Source organism: Vombatus ursinus, unplaced genomic scaffold (genome assembly GCF_900497805.2).
Source record: "Vombatus ursinus unplaced genomic scaffold, bare-nosed wombat genome assembly UNPS02007284.1, whole genome shotgun sequence".
Taxonomy (NCBI): Eukaryota; Metazoa; Chordata; class Mammalia; order Diprotodontia; family Vombatidae; genus Vombatus; species Vombatus ursinus.
The window spans coordinates 12,755,532-12,780,653 of NW_020947062.1; the positions used below are offsets into that span (position 1 = coordinate 12,755,532).

The 25,122-nt window shown below is 36.1% G+C and overlaps 1 protein-coding gene across 1 annotated transcript in view; it reads left to right on the plus strand.

The window, feature by feature from the left end:
• Nucleotides 1-25,122, plus strand: part of TDRD9 (tudor domain containing 9) — a 232,373-nt gene that overhangs the window by 117,528 nt on the left and 89,723 nt on the right. Inside the window, exons 9-14 of the mRNA XM_027849264.1 lie at nt 8,854-8,957; nt 12,338-12,402; nt 14,150-14,204; nt 14,612-14,696; nt 18,631-18,688; nt 20,108-20,212. Coding sequence (XP_027705065.1) covers nt 8,854-8,957; nt 12,338-12,402; nt 14,150-14,204; nt 14,612-14,696; nt 18,631-18,688; nt 20,108-20,212 — 472 coding nt within the window. The remainder of the gene's footprint in view (nt 1-8,853; nt 8,958-12,337; nt 12,403-14,149; nt 14,205-14,611; nt 14,697-18,630; nt 18,689-20,107; nt 20,213-25,122) is intronic.

Here is a 25,122-nt window from a genome sequence, read left to right on the forward strand (position 1 = left end):
ACAGGCAAACTTGTGTAAGTTGCCATTAGCACCATTGGAGGGAACCTGCAAATTGATGAATATATATTCATAGATATACATGAGTATTTGAGTGCTGAGAATGTATTATTTTCATGGTGTAAGAAACCAGAAATGTGAAAAATTTAAAGAAGCATTATTAGACTTTTGTGATCTGATGCAGAATGAAATAAGAAGAGCTAGAAAGATATTATTCACAATAACCACTACAGTGTCTAAGGAAAGCACAATAAAATGATGCTACTATGTAATTAGAATGACCTGGTTTCGCTCCAGGGAGGTGTTATACAAATGTGCCTTCCTCTTTGCAGATTTAGGGGTATTATGGGAATGCAGTATTGCATAGAATTTCAAATTTGATCAATATGTGCACTGGCTTTGCTAAGCTGTCCCCTCTTTAAAATCTTTGTTATAGTGGAACGATTGCTGGCAGTTGGGTGGGGGGGGTGGGATACATTTGGAAAAGAAGATTGTGAAAAAGAAAAAAAAATAAGAGGAGAGAGTCCAGTAAGATTGGGGGGAAAGTATTTACTGTTTTTATCAGTGATAATCCACTTTTCCAATACTAAAAAATATTTTTGGCTGACTGGATACATATTTAAACACTGTAATTCTTGGAAATTTTTATACTAAGGAAAGGAATTGCAAAGTGTTAAGATTACTTTGAGTGATGAGACTGAGAAGATTTTAGACTTAATCTGTCTTTAGTGAATAAGGTAGATGAAGAGCAGAAGTACTTTAATGAAAAAGCTTGATGGAAAAGTCACATTGCTGAGCATGTTTTCCATTAAAATTGACATTCCTTTCAATTAGAAATTTGCATAATCCAAGCTTTTTCTATTTTCTATATTTGTAACAGAATACAACTTGAATATATTTGAGGCAGAATATAGACATTTATTACTTTAATAGAAACTCTTTTCCTCCTCACTTCTGGTATAGTCTTCACTTTTGGTGTTATGTTGCAGAAAATAATAGACAAATTACAAAACTTAAAAATATGAATCCATTCTTTTATAGATTATTTGCTTCATAGAATTGTATTTATTCCTTTGCCCTTTGAGCAGTTTTTAAAATACTTCTTCTAAACATGTTACCCACTGAAATAGCATCTAAATGTGGTGCTTTAAGAACTGAAGGACTTTTAACAGCGTCATGCTTTCTGTATCTCAGGAAATTTCCTTGGTCTTAAGGTAATTTTATTTTATTTTTTAATCTTCCTTTCCCTTTTTTTTTTTTTTTTTAAGAAATAGAAGAGCTATGTAAGTATAGTATGATTGAGAAATCCACTCCAGACTATGCTGTTGACTCTGGAGTTTCTCTTCCTTGCCAAAGAAGTTTTATCAGTGGTGTTCTCTTCCTGCCAGACTTCTCACAGTAGAAGTACCCAGAGAGAAATCTGACAATTTTTTCCCCCCAAACATTTAGCCTTCCCTTTCAGGGATAATGATTGAACTCACTTCATGACAAGTGAGCCTGAATTCCATCTGGAAAAAAATACTTAATTCGCTCCTTTAGGTATGTAGATTTTATTCTGTGACATGAAGTCTAATAAGACAACTGGAGAACCTTGTAGACAAGGTGCCAGACTCAGAATCAGAAACCACTGTTCCATCCCTCCTCGGAGTCTTTCTGGCAGTGTGACCCTGGACGGGCTGCTTAACAGTTCTCAGCTTTAGTTAACTCATTTGTGAAGTCAGGATTATAGCACTTAGCATTGGTCATTGTGAGGATCAAATGAGATCTCTTGTGTAAAATCCTATGGACTATGTAAAAGTCCACTATTGTTAATAAAACTCCTTTTTAAAATTTTCCAGAGTATTTCCAACTTTTTTGGCAGCTTACTATGTTCTTTTTCTTAAGCATGACAAGTCTTGCTGGGATTGAAATGTATGATGGATCTATGTGTCAACATTTTTTCTCACTTCTTAGTCCCTGTTAAGCATTGTACTTTTGGACTGTATATATATATATGTGAAAATATATTTCAGATGTGAAGCTGTACCTGAGGATTGATGAATTTATAGTCCTCATATATATTTCATATGTATTCTTTTCCATATTTTGTGTCATTTGCATTAGTATTATCACCTATAGAGCAGAAATCTCTCATGGAGTCTGTAACAGTATAAGAAATACACTGCATTTGAAAGCATTTCATTTAGGGTGTTGGATGGATGATTTATTTTAACTAGTTTTATAAGTTAGAGAAGTGTTGATTTTTCCCCTTAAAAATACAGTTGCAATATGCAAAACATTTTGTTTAATTTGAGTCTTAAATCTTTTTTTGCACTTGGAACAATTTAACAAAAATCTAATATCCATTTCATAGGTTGTTAAAACTTCTAATCTCTTTTAGTTGTCATGAGAAGTGCTTTCTATTGTCTTAGACACTCACAGGTAAGTGTCTAACCTTAGCACGTCAGAGGTAGAAATTTTTCCTGCCAAGTGTAGTTCCTTCCCCAAGTTCTGTTGGTTCTATCTGACCAAAGTCTTTCTTAGGCACCCTGTCTTTTCTTCTAACATAGTCACTACAGTGGTCACCTCACAACTGTGTTAGTGCAGTAGTCTTGTGGTTGGTCTTCCTGCCTCAACTCTCAGGCTGTTCCATTCTATCCTCCACTAAACTGCTAAAATACTTTTCTTTTTTTTTCCACTTCCAAAATTTATAAAATATTCAATTCAGTATGACGCAGTGGAAAGAGTGCTGGGTTTGGAGTAAGATTATATAGATTCAATTTCTAACACTGCCACTTATGCCCTGAGTGATTTTTTTCTTTTCTTTTTCACTTTTTTTTAAAATTAATTTATTTTGCCTTATCAACAATCACTTCCATAAGCTTTTGGGTTTTAAATTTTTCTTCCCTTCCTTTCCCATCTCCCTCCCCAAGACCGCATGCAGTCTGATATAGGCTATACACATACATTCCTATTAAGCATATTTTCGCATTAGTGATGTCGTAAGAATTAGAACCAATAGGACTAATCATCAGAAAGACGAAACCAAAATACCTTTCTAAAAGCTGGATTTTGAATAGGATACACCCCTATTCAGTAAATATAAAATCCTTTTTGGCATTTAAAACCGTTTCACAATCTGACCTACCTTTCTAGTCTTTTTTATACTTCTCTGGCTCTGGAGGTTAAAGCGAGGCTGGTGACTTTGCCCAGCCCTCCCTCACTCAAATCCAGTTCACTTGCATGTTTGTGGCATCACCTTCCTGATGTCATGGTCCTCTTTGAGAACCGAGGACAAACAGCAACCTTCCATGTCCTTTATGATTCAGTGACACCAGTGGCCTCCTTGCTATTCCTTGAACTCGACACTCTATCTTGTCAAGTCATCAAACATTTTTTATGTGCTTATTATGTTCTAGGTACTGTGTATGGTAAGCACTGTGAATACAGATAGAACTTGAGAAAAATAGTCCCTGCCCTCAAAGAAGCTGACCAAGGAAGGACAGCTAGGTGGGCTCAGTGGACAGAGTGCTAGGCCTGGAGTCAGGAAGACATTTTCCTAAGTATAAATCTGCCTTCAGACACTTACTTAGCTGTGTGAGACCCTGACCCTGGGCAAATCACTTAACCTTGTTTGTCTCAGTCTCCTCATCTGTAAAATGAGCTGGAGAAGAAAATGACAAACCACTCCAGTAGCTTTGCCTAGAAAACAAAGTTGGACACCCCTGAAAAGATTAAACAACAAAGAAGTGCCCAGGAAGCTTACATGTAAATGGAAGAATTTATCCCATAAAAAAGGAAGCTAAAAAGAATGTGGTGATGGAAGGGGATTAAGAGTATGGGGGAAGTAACCACATGGGGCATGTGAAGAAAGTCTGGAGAGTCAGGACTACAGCTTGAAGGGGAATGCAGTACAGTACGATGCAGTGCAGTGAAATGGTGTGGAATCTCCCAACTGCTTGCCTTACCGCTGCCTGAACTGGAGTTCTGCAGCCCTGGAAACCACTGTTCTTCAGTCTCTGCCCCCGCCCCGGTTTTGTTAGATCTCAACTTAATGCAAGAGGTGCCCTTTGTCACCTCCTTCGCCATTCTAGTGCCTTCACTCTCAGATTACTACCGATTTATCCTGTGTATTATCTTGTATGTACGTAAATTATTTGCATAATCTCCCCACCCCCATTACAATGTGAACCTCTCCAGGGCAGGGACTGTTTTTGCCTCTCTTTGTGTTCCCGGTATTTAGCATATTTCCTGACACATAATAAGCTCTAAATAAATGCTTGTTGTTGGACTTGTTGAGTGCTGATTAATACATTTATTTAATACATTTATTTATTCTAGTCTTTTTGCAGGCCTTAATGCTTCATTGATCCTCTGGAGTTAAGCTTGGTCATTGGCATTGATTACAGTTCTTAAGTCTTTCAACATTTTTGGTCTTTGCAATGATGTAATTATATAAATTGTTTTCCTTGTTCTGCTTTTGCTCACTTGTCTTGGTATCTGTCATTTAAGTCTTTACAGGTTTCTCTGAAACCATCTGCTTCATCCTTTTTTGTAATAACATAGTATTACAAGTATTATTATTACATAGTATTACATTCACATACTATAATTTGTTCAACCATTCCCCCTTTGATTGCCATCCCCTTTGTTCCCAGTACTTTTATACCGCAAACAGAGGTGTTATAAATATTTTTGTAGGTATAGGATCTTTCCTTCTTTCTTTGATTGCTTTGGAGGTATGGTCATATTGTAGAATCAAAAGATACGGACATTTTAACTTTTGATTACAGTTCCAGATTGCTTTCCAAAATTACTAGACCAGTTCACAGCTTTAATAACACTTAAATCATGTCAGTAAGCATTTATTAAGTGCTTATTACTTATTTTCCAGACACTCTCCTAAACATTAGGAATACAAATACGAGCCCAGCCCACCCCCCCCATCCCTGCCAAAATGAATAAAACCCCAAAAAACCTCAAACAGTCCCTGTTCTCCTTCTAATGAAGCTTACCTTCTAATGTGGTAAGATAACATATAAGGAGATGATGAAAAGGGGGATGTAGGAAGTTAGCACATTGAGGCATGGTTGAGAAAATGAGCTCAATAGCAATGTTCTGTTGCTTGATGCAGTCAACTTATTTATGATGCCCCTTTTCTCTTGTCTTTCCTCAGTGTCTAAACACAGGTTTGTACTCATTTTTCTTCAAAATCACTATTATCCACCAGCCCTGAGGTCAGGAGGACCTGAGTTCAAATGCGGCCTCAGACCAAACACTTCACACTTACTAGCTGTGTGACCCTGGGCAAGTCACTTAACCCCAATTGTCTTAAAAAAAATTCACTATTATCTCTTAGTAAAAGTTAGAGTATGTTATATTTTATTTCCTCTCAATTACTTGTAAAAATAATTTTTGACATTTATTTTTTTAATTTTTGAGTTCCAGTTTTTTTTCTCCTGCCCTTCTTCCTCATTGAGAAGGCAAATAGTTTGACACAGGTATTTTACATGTACAGATATGCAAAACATATTTCCATATTAGTTATATTGCAAAGGAAAACACAGACCAAAAAAAAAAACAAAAAAACAAAAAACCAAGAAAAATAACATAAAAAAGTACTTCACTCTGCATTCTGAATCAGTCTGTTCTTTCTCTGGGGATGGATAGCATTTTTCATCATAAGCCTATCAGAATTGTCTTGATCATTGTATTGCTGAGAATAGCTAAGTCATTTCTGGTTGATAGTTATATGATACTGCCGTTACTGTGTACGATATTCTCCTGGTTCTGCTCATTTCACTTTGCATCAGTTCATATAAGTCTTTCCAGGTTTTTCTGAGAGCATCCTGCTCTTCATTTCTTATAGCACAATAGTATTCCATCACAATAATGTACTGCAACTTGTTCAACCATTCTCCATTTGATGGCTATACCCTCAGTTTCCAGTCTTTTGCCAGCACAAAAATAGTTGCTATAAATAATTTTGTACATATAGGTCCCTTTTTCTTTTTGCTTTTTATCTCTTTCAGATACAGACCTAGTAGTGGTATTGTTGGATCAAAGGATATGCATGGTTTTATAAGCCTTTTGGGCATAGTTTTGCAAATTGCTCTTCAGAAGGGCTGAATCAGTTCACAACTCTGCCAACAGTGCATTCGTGTCTCAATTTTCCCACATCCCCTCCCATATTTTGTCATTTTCCTTTTCTGTTATATTAGTCAATCTAATAGGTGTGGGGTGACACTTCAGAGTTGTTTTAATTTATATTTCACTAATCAGTAGTGATTTAGAGAATTTTTTTCATGTGATTATAGATAGCTTTGATTACTTCATCTGAAAACTGCCTGTTCATATCCTTTGATCATTTATCAATTCAGGAATGGCTCTTATTTTTATACATTTGACTCAATTCTTTATATATTTGAGAAATGAGGCCTTTATCAGAAAAACTTATAAAAATGTTACAAGTATCATTTTTTCCCTGTAGGAATGTAAACAGTTTAACCTTATTGAATCCCTTATGATTTCTCTTTCCTGTTTACCTTTTTATGCTTTCCTAGAGTCTTGTATTTGAAAGTCAGATTTTTCTATTCAGCTCTTGTCTTTTCATCAGGAATGCTTGGAAGTCCTCTATTTCATTGACTATCCATTTGTTTGCCCTGAAGGATTATGCTTAGTTTGTTGGGTAGGTGATTCTTGATTGTAATCCTAGCTATTTTGCCCTCTGGAAAATCATATTCCAAGCCCTCTGATCCTTTAATATAGAAATTGCTAAATCTTGTGTTATGCTGACTGTGGCTCCATGATATTTGAATTGTTTCTTTTTGGCCACTTGCATTATTTTCTCCTTGACCTTGGGGCTCTGGAATTTAGCTGTAATATTCCTGGGAGTTTTCATTTTTGGAATCTCTTTCAGGAGGTGATCAGTGGATTCTTTCAATTTCAATTTTGCCCTCTGGTTCTAGAATATCAGAACAGTTTTCCTTGATAATTTCTTGAAAGATGATGTCTAGGCTCTGTTTTTGATCATGGCTTTTAGGTAGTCCAGTAATTCTTAAATTATTTCTCCTGGATCTATTTTCCAGGTCAGTTGTTTTTCCAATGAGATATTTAACATTTCCTCTTATTTTTCCAGTCTTTCGATTTTGTTTTGTTGTTTCTCGATGTTTCATGGAGTCATTAGCTTCCAGTTGCCCAGTTCTGATTTTTAAGGAATTATTTTAATCATTGAACTTTTGTACCTCCTTTTCTATTTGACCAATTCTACTTTTATCCCATTTGGTTTATACATGTTAAGTATTGAAATCAATTCATTATCTATATATTGCCTTCAGGAAAATGTTGTTTCTCTTTTTTTCTTTGTTAATTAAAAATCCATTTTTGCTGTTGCTTTCTCAGAGATCCCAGTTGATACCTTCATAATTGATATTCTTCAGGTTTAGCTGAGGCACATAGTCCCTTATTTTATGTCTTTTGTGAGCATTTGTGTTCCTTATAAACATCATATTGGTGGATTTTTCTTTCTAAAACGATTCTTTTAACTTCTTCCATTTTATATTAGTTTATCCCAGTTCATATTCATTGTTATGATAATTGATTTTTCATTTCCCTACATTCATGTAGTCCTTGTAGAAAATCCACATTTTTCTTCTACTTGGAATTTTATTGAGTTATTTGTCTTTTTTTGGGGTAGGGGGCCTCTTTAGATCTATTATAAAATTTTTAAACTAGTTGATGTTTTATTTACTTCCTTTTAATTCTTAAATTGAGGCTTTGTGCCAGGGCCAAGATCTCTCCCCTGCTCTTTAGTGTCACGTGGGGTGGTCATCCCAGCCTGTTCTTGCTTCTGGGTCCCTTGGGTTCCTCTGCTGACCTCCACCTCTCAGAGTTAGACTCTGAGTTTCAGAGCACTGAATCTTCAGGCACTCTCTGGTGTCTCAGGAAAATTTTTCAGGGACTTTAGATCCCCTGGGCTTCAAGTGTCTAGGTCTCATTGCTTTAGCATTGCTGACTGGTCTGGTCACTGCTTGCTTTTGTTCCCAGGCACTTGCATTGTCCTATTTCTGGCGCTTTCTTACGTCTTTGAAATATTTTGACCTCCCTGAGCCTTTCTTGCAGATAATATGTGTTGCTGCCTCTGGAAGTGCAGCTATGCATGTGTCCTGGATTTTTTCTGGTTGAGCTAGGAAGCTATGCTGAACTGTAGGTGCTCCCTTTCTTATTGCTGTTTGGCCTCTGACTGCTCCCTTGTATAGTTAAAGGGAGGAAGAAGTGATTAGATTCTTCTTGCCTATCTTGATTCTTATGCAATCTGGTGTAAATTTCAAAATTTTGTTGGATTTTTACAATTATTGTGTATGCAGCTATACATTTATAATGAATTTATTTTGGAAACTGTGTGATCTGCCTTCCATTCAGAGAGCCATTTGGCCAGACAGTTAATTATTTTTGTTCCTTTAGTGAGAACTATGGGTAGCTGATATTATCAATAGTAAACATTATATTTGATGCTATAAAGGGAGAGTTATTATATACGTGTGACCCTTGTTCCCTGGAAATTTTCAGGCTTAGACAAATAATATCAACTTAGCATTTAAAGAATAAAATAAAGAAATAAATGGTTACCTTTTTCCATTCAAGTTGTAAATCCATTTGAGAGACCTTTTAACGGGGGCCACTGATTATGTCACTTTTGGAGTCTGTCATTTAAGATGAGTCAGGTTTTTGAGGGAAACCGCTGATCATTTTCACTATATGACTGTATCCTGTTGGATACATAACCTAGAATGAGGATTTAAAATAATTTATCTGTTTAATTAAAAATAATTGTAGCATGCATTTTCTCAGGAAATAATTTCTTTGTATTTTTTAAAGTTTCCTCCACAGCTCATAGATGAACCAATGATAACAAAGGAAATGTATGAAATTGCCATTTCCTTGATTCAGTTGTTTGACGAATTGGATATGAAAGAGAATGGGTAAGAAAATGGGGAGAATGACTTAAAAACATTTTTTGCTTTAAATCCTCATTTTTATAGTCTGTTATGATATTAATGTGTACTATGATTTATATCTTTCCTTTTTAACCTTCTAACATTTCTTAGAAATGTTTCATTGAGACATTGATTTAATTAGTGTGACTTGATGAAAATTTTTTACTTCGAAAGGAAGTTGGGACTGATAGTTGTAAAAGCTGAGAGAGCCTAAAGAGAGTATTGAATCTGCTTTTCAAAGATAGAGAAGTCACAAGTCTATGTTACACTTAAATGAAACTTAAGAATTACATTGATTAAAGAAATCATCGAATGCTGATGATCTTTGTTTGCTGGTTTGTCTTTTCTAATAAGTTTTTTCAACATTACAGGTAGTCCTCTTTTTTTGAATACATCACACTCTAAAAGTTGAGTTTCTTGGAATTTAGAATTCATTTTCCCCACAGAAATAATGTTGGAAAATGGTTGTTAGCTTTGGAAGCAACCTCTGTGGGAAAAAGTTATTGAAGTTCCAGCTTGAATAACTTGGAGAATCAGAAGTATGAGCCATGAAGTTTGCTAACTCCAGTATGATACCATCGTAGTAAACTTAGAAAGAATTCAGTAATAGTTTTAAATGAATTTTATTTATTAACCATAATCAGATTGTACATGGTTGAAAATTAGTAATACTTCTGTTTGGGATACTTTTATTCCATCTACTGAAAGCCTATTTTCTTATTTTACTAAATAATACTGTATATTTTATTAGATCTTACAGTTCAAAACCAAAAACAATTGGCACCCATAGATGTTTGTGGGCTCTTAATCCACACATTGGAAACCACTGCCAAAGGACATATGGGCTATGTGACCTGCTTTTGCCTCTGCCTAGAGGCCATTGTGACTACCCCTTTCTGATGGCACCTCCCTGTCCCTCTCTTTTTTGCTCTGCATGTGCTGGTCTCTGCCCCATTTTGTTTGGGGAGGAGGGTGTGTATGAGGAAATCAGTGTGCTGTTCTAGGTTTGGTGGGCTGAGCTGCTATTTCAGTTTGAGGAGTGGTGGTTGTTCTACTCTCTATCTCTTCTTGCCCTGCCTGCCCTTACTTGCCTCTTTGGTTATCTCCAGTCAAGCCATGTGGTCGTTCCTTAAGTGCACTAATTGAAAGGGCCTATTGCTTTCAGTATTGCATAGCTTATGTTATTTTTATGTGAAGTTCCTTTAAGTCCCAGAAACAGCCTGGTTGGTAGTAGGTTTAGGAGTAGTGATGCAGAGAGATAGATGGAAGGACAGGACTTTTTATAAAAGGGGAAATTCTGGATATTATATCATGGAAATAAAATGGTCATGCATGTGATGTTCAAGTTTTAAGGTATGGCTGCCCCTATTTGTGGATGAGAGTTTTGGACTTTAGTGGACTGTGAGGTCAGGGTGCTTTAGGGAGTATCAGTTTGTTTATTGAAAGTCCCTATATATGTGAATAGGGTTTAAGGTGGAGAGAAATGCCAGGCAATAAATCCATTGTGAAAGGATGAGGAAATGACTTGAGAGGAGGGGTCACTTAAGATTTGGACAGGGTAATAGAGAGGGGTGAAGTATTTCTCAAGGGGAAGAGAGGCTCCTGAGGGATGGCCTGGAAGGGTTAGAGAGGAGCAGGGAGTATACTTTTATATACCTCATGGCGTAGTGTGCCTGGATGTGTTTGTGAGAGAAGGTACACATAGTATGGGGGTTGCTGGTCAGGAATGCAGTGTGTTCTGAGAGGAACTTGGTTTTTTTTTTTAGGTGCAAGAAGGTGGAAAGAATATGTGGGGAAGAGATCTAGTTCAGTAATTGGTTTACAATAGAATAGGGGTTCCATTGGGCACAATGGAAAGACAGGTACATTTAGGATAGAGACTTGAGGGAAGTGTAGGACTCAGGTTAATGGGGATTCAAGAATGGGAAGTGGTAGCCAGGGGTTTTTCCCTAGCTAAATGAATAATAGGAATTAAGAAAGAAGTAACTTAAATTTGGTTGGCCATAGGTTAGGAAAATTCTATTCATTTACCTCTAACCCCATTAAAAACGGTGAGAAATTACCATGATTTTGTTTTTTCTCAAACATGAGGGAAGAAGATAGATGAGTTTGGTCATTTGCATGAGTGAAATATCTAGTATTGGGTCCCAATGCATGTAATTAAAGATATCTCATATATAAGGTATATATACCTCATAAAGTTAACTCAAGATTTTCTGTTCCCTGGCTCTGGTGCATCTCAGTCCCTAGCAGCATATGCCTTTACAGACTTCTTATTCTCTATATACATGCTATAATACATATAGAGATTAATAGAGCTATATGTAGAGATTAATAAATATAAAATAATTTCAGGTGGGAGAGGGTATGCACCAAAGAGAGAATCAGAGAACATTTCATGGGTGAGGTGGTACCTAAGATGAGCTGGATATTATGAGGGAGAATCTATCACTGGCGTTAGGGACAGCCAGTGGAAAGACATAGGGAAAAGACGGGATGCTGAGTTCAGGGAACTCAGTAATCTGGTAGGGCTGGAGTATAGAGGACTCATATTAAACAAGACTGGGGAAGGCTCTTTAGAGCCCAACTATGGAGGGCTTAGAATGCTAGCTTGAAATGTTTTTACTTCCTCTTAAAAGAAATAACTCTTCCCATTTTGCTCCATTGGGTTAAGTTCTTGATGCAAGTTATTCTAGCTTGCTGGGTTGGTGCTATACTTTATAAAACTTTAAAAAGAAGTTTTCTGGTTTTTTGGTTTTTTTTTTTTTTTTGTACTTTGCCCTGACTCATGTGTGTGCTAATGTCTGTTTCTCTGATAGTTTCTTTTCATTGTTCTCTTGACATTTATTTCTCTAACCCCTTAGAGTCCTCATCATTGTCATGATGGAAATGATGATGATGATGATGATAATAATGATGATAATGATAAGGTCACCATTTAGATAGCACTTTAAAGTTTGCAAAGTGCTTTACAAATATTATCCCATTTTATCCTGACCACAATCCTGGGAGGTAGGTGCCATTAATATCCCCATTTTATAGATGAGGAAACTGAGGCAGAGAAGTTAAATGAATTGCCAGATTCACATAGCTATTAAGTGTCTGAGGTCACATATGAACTCAGGTCTTCCTGACTCCAGGTACAGCTTTGTTCATAGAACTGTCTTATAATCCCAACTCTGTAATTGATTTTTTTGCTTGACTTCAGACAGTTCACTTTTATTCTTTAGGCATCATATTTTTATTTGTTCATTGAAAGTATCTATTGAGCAAAATTATCTCTAAGTTTACTTCCAGCTGTAACATTAATACAGTGAAGAAAATGGATATGTAATATTTTTTTCATATAACTTTTTTACTTTTAGGGGCAAGACCTTGTCAAGTACCAACTTTGTGTCAGAACGCAGTAGTGTATTGGTTTTTTTGCCAGGTGGGTATTCATTTTGTATTTTACTTTGGGCAATTATCATCTCTTTGAGTACTTGGAATATATTACTGAAATGTCTTTAAAGATATTTGCTGGTGTTGGAAAATGCATACTACAGTTAGTGTTTGAATGTTTTGCTACTGATGGTGTGGATAATGTTTTAAACATTTGGCTTCTAAATGCAATATAAGATTTAAAACAAACAAAAAACACTAAACCTGTTGCTTTAAACTTCTTAATTCGTTTCTGCTTAGGCTAAGACTATAATTGGGTGTGTAATTCTTGTACACTTGCTAATACTGCAGAAAAAAATGAATTTGAAATGTGATATTCTTCTAGCATTTGAATTCCTATGATATGTACTGTATGAGGAAAAATCACCAGATAAAGACACAATTCAATGCATTTAAATCTATTCTATTTAGAATTTTTAGGTTAATAGTTTCTCTGAACCTAAAAAGAAATCAGAAGGTATGGAGAAATGAAATTTCATAAATGACACATGAATTTGTGTTCAGGGACTAGAAAAGTCATCAGACACACTTTTTCTTCTCCCCTGTTAATTAGCAGTAAATGCTCTTTTAAATGGATGACTTATTGGAAAGTTAGCAACCACACCAGGGAAATAAAGGACAGGCCACACACACAGAACATGTTGCAAGGGTAGTAGGGTGTTCTTCAAGACCAGATATCTATTGTTATATTACTCAATAGGTCTGGGAAAATAAAGAAAAGAATAACTTTAAATCAAAGGAAAAAAAAATTTAAATGGGCATGTGAGCAGTTGTATGGGCAGTACCTTTTATAAAAATTAGGCTAATATAGGTATCCAGTTTTACTTGCTAACAAGTCTCTCTTTTTGGTTCTTGTTTTGAGGGAACAATACAAGCAATGTTATCAGTCCCATATTTAGTTTATGAGTATCTTCCCCTCAAATGATTGCTTCAGAGCAAAAGGAAAAAATAACTTTGAATTTAATATTTGAAAAGAGGACTTGAGTTTGCCCCTACTCTCAAAATGATTGTCTTGGGGAGGAGAAAGGCAACGTAAAGCCTTTCTTTCAAATGATTGCCTTGGATGAGTGGGGGGAACCTCAGAAGAAAAAGGTTTGGAAATACTCATTGTAGAAATTTCAAATATTGCGCCTCTCATAAGTTATAATATAAAATGGGTTAGTAGGCAAATTCAGATGCTAGGAAAAGCATCCTATCCTCATTATGCCATTAGATCTGTTGATTCTCGTGTCTTTGGAAAACTGAAGTGTACTTGGTAGTCCTTGTTTGTTTTGCAAGGTATTAATAAAAAAAAGTTACAGGGTTGAAAATTTGAGTTTTTTAAAAGCCTCAGTCTTCAAACTGTTGGAAAGACACGTTTTAAGGTTGACAGAGAACTTCATTTTATGACTATCAGTACCATTTTGACCTATCGAATAGACCTCTTAGGAGCTGCTAGGTGGTGCAGTGGATAGAGCACCGGCGCTGGATTCAGGAGGACCTGAGTTCAAATGTGGCCTCAGACACGACACTTACTAGCTGTGTGACCCTGGGCAAGTCACTTAACCCCATTGCCTAACCCCCCTTCCCCCAAAAAGCAAACAAACAAACCAATAGATCTCTTAAATGGAAAGTAGAAAATGGAGTAGAATAAGAAAATGGATATAACTTGTGTGACAAATCATCTTTATTTGAAAGTTGGTTTTTGACAAATTAAAAATTATATTTTAAGCCTCAATCTTTTCTTCTTTCCCCAGGTTTAGGTGAAATAAACTACATGCATGAACTCCTTACAAACATGGTTCACAAAAGGTAGTTAAATCATAAAAAAATTAACTAATTTCTTAAAAGTTGAATTATTTCTGCATATAATAAATTTTATAGCAGTCTCTAAGTATAGTCAAAACATAGTCACTGATCATGTTCTAAAATATCTTATGTAAGTTTATTTACCGTTAATTGTGCTTAAAAACAGCACAAGTCTTGAATCAGAAAACCCTTGATTTAAGTCCCATCTTCGATGCTTAATAGCTCTGTAACCTTGGGAAAGCCATTAATCTTTCTTGAGTTTTGGTTTCCTTACAGAAATGAGGATTTTAAAACATTCACAGTACCCAATACCTTACAGAGTTGCAAAAAAAGTTTTTTTTTTTCAATCTTGAAATGCTATATAAATATGAAGTATGATTGACGTTTTATGTCAGTATTCTGTTTGTTAGACTGCAGGTTTATCCTCTCCATTCCAGTGTGACTTTGGAAGAACAAAATAATGTGTTTTTAACTCCAGTCCCTGGGTACAGAAAGGTGAGAAAATTGGAAAAGATAGACACTATAGTTGCATGTCTAAACAACCCAGTCTTTCCTTTCCTAGCACTTCATGTTTATTGTTACTGGGTAGGTTACTGGGGCACCTAAATGACACAGTGGATAGAGTGCAAGATCTGAGTTCAAATATGGCCTCAGACACTTGTTAGCTGTGTGACCCTGGGCAAGTCACTTAACCCTGTTTGCCTCAGTTTCTCATTTGTAAAATGAGCTGGAAAAGGGAATGGCTAACCACTCCAGTATCCTTGTGAAGAAAACCCCAATTGGGGTCGTGAAGAACAGGATACAACTGACAGGGATGAACAATAGGCAAGTCACTTAACCTCTCAGTGCCCCCAGGTACCTCTTCAAGAATATAAGTTGTAAAGAAGATACCTGTCAGCTTTGTGGAGGAAGTTCTTCAGCTGTACCACCTTACTGATGAAATCACTGGTCCAGTCTCCTCATTTCCTCTCCTTCTTCCCCTCCTCCCCCCAGTTACTACACTTAAGGAAAGTAATCACTCTTTTGACTTATTCCCTAAATTATGATTTTGTGATGAGATAGCTTGGCCCAGTGGATAGAGGGCTGGTGGTCTTGAGCAACTTCATCTTGCTTCTGCCATACTGGCTGTGTGATCATGGGCGCAAAGCACTTAACTTCTTAATGCCCCAGGTAACTCTCAAAATTGTAAACTAAAGCTAAATTACATGACGAGTTCCCTATAGGAATGAAATTGGGGGTCCAGACCCCTTGCTCACCAAAAAGAAAAGAATTTCCTGGTTTTTTTCTTTTTTTTTTATAGGCAATTGGGGTTAACTGACTTGCCCAGGGTCACTCAGCTAGGAAGTGTCAGGTGTTTGGTCTGAGGCCAGATTTGAACTCGGGTCCTCCCGACTTCAGGGCCTGTGCTCTATCCGTTGCGCCACCTAGCTGCCCCAAGAATTTCCTGTTTTTAAAAGCTAATTGTCCAAACAACTGTGTGGCTAGTCCATTATGCTTGTGTTTTTTCATCTTTATTTGCTTATATTCATGCATCTACTAAATATTGTTGATTCTTCCACTAGTGATATCCTTTATATCTGTACTCTCTTCACCTTTGTTCCTACTACCATAATTAGTACTGGCTCTCATTACCTATAGATTGAACTTTTGTAGTAACCGCCTAACTGATCTTCCTGCTGTTAGTTTATTCTTTGATTCTCTGCCTATGCAATCTTCAAAGTTTTCATGGAAGAGGCAGATGGGTTAGGAAGGCTAAAGCAAAAGTCTCTTATGATAGGTTTATTTTAACTCATAAGGGAAGAACAAAGCTTAACTTGAGACACCTAAGGAGCATATGGGATAGCACAAGGGAAGAGATACATCTGGGGAAATGATGCATTTGCTGCTTAGTCTGTAGTGGGACATTGCATGAGATATAATCTCTGGGCTGTGGCAGGAAGAGGAAAGGTCTTGCTGACTGTGATAGGTTTCTTCCAGACTTGGCACCTCAGACTCTGAGGCTCTTGATACTCTTCCTGGGTCCCATCTGTAGTTCGCTGATGCCCACTAGCCACCGAGGTGAGGTCTTACTCAGATGCATCTGGTTTTCTTTGATAGCATGATCAGAGAGCCAACAGTGAGTAAGATTGCATGGGATACGGAAGGTTCCAGGTAGAGTTGAATCCAGAAAAGGCACAAAGAGGAGATGCTTATAGAACTGACTCAGACTGCTACAGGAAAGGCTAGGCTTGAAATACTAGAGAACTTCTTCTGAATTACCACAGTCATAAATTTCTTATCATATTTAAGGCAGTACACTCAGAGTTCTTAATCTGGGGTCCAGGAACTGTTTGAATATTTTGATAACTATATTTAGTTATAATTGGTTTCCTTTGTAATCCTATGTATTTTATTTTTACACATTTGGAAGCACTATTCTGAGAAAAGATCCTTAGGCTTCAGTGTAATGGTCTATCAAAGGGATCCATGGCACAAAAAAAGGTTAAGAACCCTTGTCTACACAATTTGCCTTTGATCTGCTTTACTATTACTAGCCTTATCTCACTAATCACTTTGATGTACTTGTCTACCCCAAATAGACTGCTTCTTTTCAACGTTCATTTTGGTGACTCCCATCTCATAAAAACAATTTCAGAGTTAGAAGGGACCTAGATAGCCATCTAGTCTAATGCATGTCCCAAAAAGAAAGTCCTCTAGAGCAGTCACTTTCTCTCAAAGCATGCCATTTAACTTTTGGCTGGCTTTTAATAATGAGAGTTTTCCTTGCTTCAAACCTAATTTCATATGCCTCTTGGAAACTTGCACTCCTTGCTTTTTGTTCCGTAGCCAAGCAGAGCAAGTCTAATTCCTTTTCCATGAAAAAGACTTTTCAGGATAGCTATCTTATTCCTACTTAATCTTATAAGGCTAAACAGTTTTTATCCTTCTGTAGGCTAAACAACCCCAGTTTATTCTGTCAATCTTTATACAGTGGACTTCTGGCCTTTTACCATTCAGGTTGCCCTTCTTTTGATGTTTTCCAGCTCATCTATGTTATGTGGTACACAGACTCACAAAATTCTGGCTTCATTCTAACCAAGGGAGAGCATGGTTGAGACTAAGACTTATTTTTTCTGTCTCTTGTCTTCCTCCCTCTCAGAAAACATTTTTATTGGTGCTCTTCTTTATTCATTATCGTTTCCAAGTGACTCTTACTTTAAACTAATAGGATTGGTCAGTTAAAGAAAATCAGTCAGCACTATGGCCATTTCTGACAATGAACGCCTCCTCTGCATCAACAATCCAGCCCTTCTCTATTGCGAGGAGGAAAGTATGTTCTACCGTCATTTCTTTGGACATATTATCAAACACTTTGCTATATGCATATGTATGTGGATGTGTGTGTTTATATGTCTGTGTGTGTGTGTATAAACATATATCATCCCCTCTCCTTCCCCGTGCTATACGCATATCTTACTTAAGTTTATACCTCTCATGGTATCTACCATAGTGATCTATGGACAATGTATATTTTTTGTCCAGACCTGTGTTTTTCATCCATTTAGGGGACTCAGCAGTGAGGACACTCCCTCTACTAATTCAGATGTGTACCTATCTGCAGCTTATAGGCTTAGAGAGTTGCCTAGAGTTGTGATGTCAAACTCAAATAGAAATGGGGCCACTAACTTGTACATAAGGATCCCTGCAGGTACCTGACTTGAAAAAATCACATATTAACATTATCTACATTTTAGTGTATTTTTATCTATTTTGTTAAATATCTCACAACTACATTTTGATCTGTTTGGGGCTGTACTCTGGTGTGTTATAGGCGCATGTTTAATATGTGCTTCTGGCCTAAAGCTAAATCAATTAGACATTAAGTAATTTGTCTAGGGTCACACATCCAGTATATATCAGAGGTGAGTCTTGAACTCGAGTCTTTTTAGACAAGGTCATCCTTAGCTTTACTACCTGATATTGTATAGTATATATTGCATAAATGATGCTTGCATCTGTGCTGAATTTGAAATCCTATCTAGTAAATCACGCAGGGGAAGGCATAATAGGTTGACAGGAATGGAGCAGCATGGAAACTAGTTGTGTGAGCATGAGAAAATCACATGATTTCCCCTAAGCTTATGGTTTCTTATCTGTAAAAAACAATAGCAACAGTCCTTTCTCACAGAATTATTATCACCAAAATGTTTTATAAAAAAACCCTTTAAGCACACTAGAAATATGAGCTATTGTTATTGCTTTTTCATGATAGCACTTTGTAAAAAACTTTTATGCGATTTAGCCACTTAAATGTTTAAAATTGCTTAATCAAAATTATTTATGCCTTGGAAGTACCATTGAGGAATTTTATAATTTTCTTATTTAGGAGATTTCTTTTTCCCTGTTATTCATTGAGTATATACATTATATGATGTTTTCTTTTTACCAGATTATTTTATCTACAAATATAGCAGAGAGTTCTGTCACAGTCCCGGATGTCAAGTATGGTGAGTGATATATCTGTTTTTTCTTACAAAGTCAAAACATTTGCCAGTATTTGTCTTCCTTTATCTTCTTTTTCCTCTTCCCTTTTCCCTATGCCAACATCCTTTATTGGAAGAAAAAATTTAACAAAATTTCTCCTCATAGTTCCCTGTTTTTCTTTCTATAAATAACTACTTCCCTATCTCCCACTGAAGTCATTTGTTAGCTGAAGTGACTGGTATTAAGTGATTTTTGTGATCTTGGGGGGAAAGCCCTGTGAATGATTTAGATCAAGGTCCCACCATTATTGAGCTGTGCCTTTGAGAGTGGAGAACAAATCTCATTCTTTCATCTTTTCCCTTTGACCCTGTCATTTGGTGGCCTCCTTACTGAGGAAGGTTGAAGGCATTAGATAGAAATACAGTTAAGCCTCTGTGGTTGGGGGATGGAGTCTGGATATTTCAGGTCAGGACAAAGCAGATGAAACCAGAGAGAAGCTTGGGACAGGGAAAAGGAAGCAGAAACAGACATGAGATCCTACACAGGACAATTTTCAGTATCAGTTATAGGGCAAAGGAGGGAAAATTAATGTAGTTCATAAGAGTAATTTTTTTATTTCTAGCTTGATAGTGGTTTTAAGAAAGGATGTCATGTCGTATTTCCAATTTTGTGAATAGAATATTCATTTCCATAAACATTTGAACATGATTGGAGTAGATACTATAAACTAGGAACATCACATGCTTTTATAGCTAGCTCAGTTCTTGAATTATTTTTGATATTCCCCGAGGTTGATATTCCTTCTAATTTTTAACACTAAAAGTCAGTATCAAATAATTTGATGTTGTTTGCCCCAGTAAGTACATCAAATATGTGTAATCATAAACATTATACCTATAAGAAGAGCTTTCTTATAAAATTATCTGCATGGTTTGAACCTTGGACTACTTTTTAGATGACATCTTATTGTGAGGTTCTTTCAGTACTTAAATAGCTAGCTTTTAGTTGGGAGTGCTTTCCATAAGAAGTGTGTTGTGGGCTATCAAATACCATTAACATTCTTAGTGATTCATTTCAGTTCAACAGATAATTAGTATATGCTTACTACGTTGGCATTGTGCTTGGCACCAGGGATATTAGGGAAGTCCAGGGATATTAGAACAGTCCATCTCCTAAGGGATTGTAATACCTTTTGGGAAAAAAAAAGGCAAAAAAAGAACAGTGAACAAATTATGAATTTATAGAATCTCAGATTTGGAAGGGACCTCAGGTCATCTGACTCAAACCTACCTGAAGCATCTTCTATTTACATTTTATTTCTAAATATTAAATGTTTTCTGTTTATTTTCTTTGATAATTTTGCATACCTCAATAGGCTTATATTGTGGAATTATTTCTTTTTGACCTAGTGTTTGTGATTTTCCTGCTCTTTTTTGGTACAGTTATAGATTTTTGTTTGACTAGAACGCTCGTTTGTGATGAAGACACTAATTACCAGAGTCTCCGACTGAGTTGGGCTTCTAAAACCAGTTGTAATCAGAGAAAAGGTAAGAGGCATTACTTTATTGTTTGTAATATTAAAAAATAAATCTTGTCAGGTTTGTAAACTCCTTTGGAATCATTTAGAGATTTTAGGAGGTTCTTTTTTCTTTTCAGGCACTTGGTGCTCTAGAACAGTAATTTATTTGCAAGTTTTATTCCCCCAATAAATGTGACATCTTAATATGTGAAATTTTACTATTGTGAAATTCTAGCTTAAGGAAATAATTTATTTTACTTAAGTATACGTCTGTGGCTTTTTCCAAATGCCCTATGCAGATAGGTCCTAGCTTTTGGTCTTGCTTATAGATAAGGTAGACTAAAATAGACACTGTAGCAATGGCTATTGTAAATAAATGCAGCAGCACTACAGAGATTTTACTTAAACATACAGAGAGATTCTTAGAAGATTAATATAATCACTGAATCCTCCATTCTTAATCTGCCAGAACCTTTTCTGTAGGTCAGTGCCAGTTTCTGTTGCAGTCTGTATCAAATCCTTCTTACCGCCCTTTACTTTTCTCTGCTTGTTTTAATTCTATCAGAAAACAAAATCCTTATGCAGTTATTTTTTTTAGTAAGTTATGTAAGTTATGATCCCTATAGATGATTCCCAGATCCTAGTTGCTCCCTTTAGCTGTACTCATTCATCACCTACTGCCTCTTGGACACCTTGAACTTGGTATCTTATAGACTCTCAAACTCACCATGCCCAAAACATAGTTACCTTTTCCCCCAAACCCACTCAATCCCATCTTTCACTCAGCTCCCAAAATGGTTTACCTAAAATGTGCATCTCATCAGGCCCCCTTCCCTTCTTAGTGAGCCCCAGTTGTTCTTTATGACTTTAAGGATCAAATATCAGCTCCTCTGTTTGGCCTTGAAAATTCTCTGTAAATTAGCCCTTCCCTGTCTTTCAAATCTTCCTCCACTTTATGCCTTGCCACCAACTCGGTCTTATCCAGTCACACTGGAAAGCTTGTAGTCCCTTGCACATGACATTCCATTTGTCATTTCTGTAGCTTTGCACTGGATCTCTTTCCCCCCTCCCATCCACCGCTCCTTCCTCATCTCAGCCTCTTAGTGTCCTTGACTCAGCTCAAATCTCAACTTTTGCAGGAGTTTTTTCCTGGCTTTTTGGTTGCCACATTGTGCTGCTGATCCATGTTAAGCCTACATTCCTTTAAGATTCCCCACATCTTTTTCAGATATATTGCTGTTTAACCAGGGCAGTCAGATGGCACAGTGGATAGATTGATGGGCCTGGAGTCAGGAAGACCTGAGTTCAAATCCAGCCTAAGACACTTCCTAGCTATGTGATCATGGGCAGATCACTCCACCTCTATTTGCCTTAGTTTCCTGATCTGTAAAATGAGGATAATGGTAGCACCTGCTTATTGTGAAGATCAAATGAGATATTATTTGGAAAGTGCTTAGCACAATACTGGACACATACTAGGCACTATATTAATGTTAGTTTTTATCATTATTATTTATTGATAAGGATGTCTCCCCATCCTGTACTTGTGAAATTTAATTTTTGAACCCAAGAAGAAGACTTTAATACTTTTTCCTGAAATTCATCTTTTTAGATTTAGTGCACTGTTCTAGCGTGTGAGGATCTAATTCTGCCAACTAGTATGTTGACTATCCCTCCCAGCTTTGTGTCATCTGCAAATATAATGAGCCTGACACCTATGTTTTTATCCAAGTAAATTGGTAAAAATAGTAAACAGCATAGGGCCAAGCTCAGCCTCTTGGGATACCCCAGTAAAGACCTCCTACTACATTGAGATCAAACTATTAAAGACTATTCTTTGAGTCTAGCCATCCAACCAGTTCTGAACCCATCTAATTATGTTATCATGTAGTCCACATCTTTTCATCTTCTCCATATGAACTACATGAGATATTTTGTTAAATGTTTTGCTCAAATCATGTTAGGCTATGTCTACAGGATTTCCCTTATCTACCAATTAGTAATCTGTCAAAAAGGAAGTAAGATTAGTTTGGCCTAACCGCTTCTTTTTTCTTTTTAATATTTTTAATTATTATCAAATGAAACATCAACAAACATGGACATTTCTGTATAAACAAAGTGTAGGAAAAAAAGGATTGTAGGATTGTATTTGGTTACTGACTGTGAAACTATTATATGCAGCCTGTTATTTTTAAAGGGAATGTTAAACCTGGTTCAAACACTGCCCTGCTTTCTGTGTTCTCTTTTGAACTTCTTTTGCTCTCTTCTCTATATTTTAAAAACTGTTTCCTTAAGTGTCTTTTCCTTTATATTTTGGTATCACTACCCCTTGAATCCTCCCCCATAAGTCTCTGCCTTCTCTTGTATATCCTTCCTGTTGTCCCATCCTTCCTCCCCTAAAACATACATACACAAAGCCAAAACTGTTCCATATAACAAATTAGTGTAACAGAGCAAAACGTATCTGCATCTACTGCTTTGTACTGTAATTTACGATTTGAGTACTGGTAGACCCTCTTCGTTCCTAATTTTAAAAATTATTTAAGATTTTTGACCTTTTGTTTCCTCCAGTTGAATCTTGCTATTTTTTTCTAGTTCTGTAAAGTAATTCTTTTGTGGTATGAGTATTATGGCACTGAATTTGCAAGTTAGTTTAGGTAGTATTATCATTTTTGCCATATTGGCGTGACCCAACCATAAGCAATTCATTCTTTACTTATTTAAATATGTGTTTATTTCTATATAGAGTGCTTTGTGAAAGTATTGACATAATTCTTTGTTGTGTCTCATGGTAGGTTTATTCTCAGATATTTTATACATTCTATAGCTAGAATGACAGGGATTTATTTTTCTTTTTATTCCTCCTGGGTCGTGTTGGCAGTATACAAGAAGGCTAATGATTTTCTTAGTGTTATCTTATATTCATCTACTTTACTTAATTTTTTATTTCAAGTAATATTTAGTTGATCTGTAGAGTTCTTCAAGAAAACTTGTATCATCTGCAAAAAGTATTAATTTTGTTTATGTCTTAGGTATATTTATTCCCTAAATTCCTTGTTTTTTGTCTAATTGCTATAGATAGCATTTGAAAAACTCTATATCAGTCAGTCAGTGTGTCAAAAACTCTGCTAAGTGCTTGGGATACAAAGAAAGGCAGAAATAGTGCCTGTCTTTAAGCTCCCACTGTAATGGTGAAAAACATGTAAGATGCATACAGAGTAGAGGGAAGGTAATTTTAAGAATATGATGCAGCAGCCTCAGGTGTGTATGGGGCTGGTGACAGGAAAAGCTTCCTGAGGAAGGTGACATTTGGGCTGAATCTTGAAAGAATCTGAGGAAATCTGAGGCTGTTCTGAAGAGGGAGATCACTAAAGACAAGGGGAACAGCAAATGCTAGGACAGAGATGAAAAATGTAGGGCCATCTGCAAGGAAACTGCAAATAAATGTGGATGGATTGTGGATTGAGTAGAATAAAGTCTAGGACAGGGTTGGGGAACCTGTAGCCTCAAGGCCACATGTGGCCCTCTCGGTCCTCAAGTGTGGCCTTTTGAATCTAAATTTCACAGAACAAATCCTTTTATTAAGGGGATTTGTTCTATGAAGTTTGGAATCAGTCAGAGGACCACATTTGAGGACCTCGAGACCAGAGGTTTCCCACCCCTGGTCTAGGAAAACTGGAAAACCAGGGAGTGGGACAGGTTATGAAAGCTTTAATTACCTAACAGTGGAATTTACATATGGTTCTGGAGGTAGCATGGAATCTCTGGAGGAGGAGAGGATAAGGTGACATTTTGCTTTAGGGAGATCAGATTGTTTCAGAGAGGCTTATTAGGAGCCAGTAGAGTAGTCTAGGCATGAAGTGATTTTCAGGAAGAAATAGTAAAACTATTAGAGTTTAAATTCTCAGTGTTCTCACAGAGGTAGTCAGATATAACTAAAAGATTAAACAAGAATGAAGTTAAGAACCCAAATATAGTTTTTAGAAAAGTTAGGTAAGATCTTTGGCAGTTACTAAATGGAAACAGAAAGGAGCAACAATATCCTGAAGTTGTATATGGTGTCTTTATAAAAATTGAACATGTCTAGGATATAAACATGTAGAAAAGTAGAAATATTAAACACATCCTTTACCGAATAACAATACAAGAAAATATATTCAGTAAGTGACCTTTGATAAAAGAATTTAAAATTAGAGATGAAGGAACTTAATCGTAAAGAAATTATGGCTCAAAGAATAAGCCATAGGAGCAATAGGAATTCCATCAAAGAAAATTCAGACAATGAAATAACCATAAAATTTTGAGATATAGCCAAAGCAGTTTTGAAATAAGAAGTTGTATCTCTAAGTACTTAGACCTATAAAAAAGAAAAAGAATGATCAATGAATTGGGCATGCAATTAGATGTTTCCTTTATGAATTTGTATACCAAGGCATTTAGAGTGTATGTTTATTATTGGTATTGGTTTGTCTTTTATGATTCCTTTCAGTATGATATGATTTCCTTGTTTATCCTTTTTTATTTTTTAAATGTTTGTTTTTGCTTTGATAGCATGATGGAGAAACTCCTGCTTTTTTGGATTCATTTGGTGCTTAGTTAATTTTTCTTCATCCCCTCAGCTTTATTTTATTTTTGCTTTTCAAATATGTTTCTTTAAAAAAAAAACCCACAGATTGTAGAGTTTTGTTATCTTATGCATTCTGTCACTCTTTTTGTTATATTGAGTTGTTTAATCCATTCACATTTAAAGTTATGAGAGTTAGATTTATATTTTCTTCCATCTATCTCTTAAAACTGTTTTTTTTTCAAGTTATGGTTTTTCCCCTTCTTCTGCTGTATGTTCCTTCAGTTACTTTACTTCATTCTCTTTTTTAAGGTGACATGTGTTCTCACTGTCTCTCTTCCCTTTACCCTTCATCCTCTATTCTCATTTTTTTC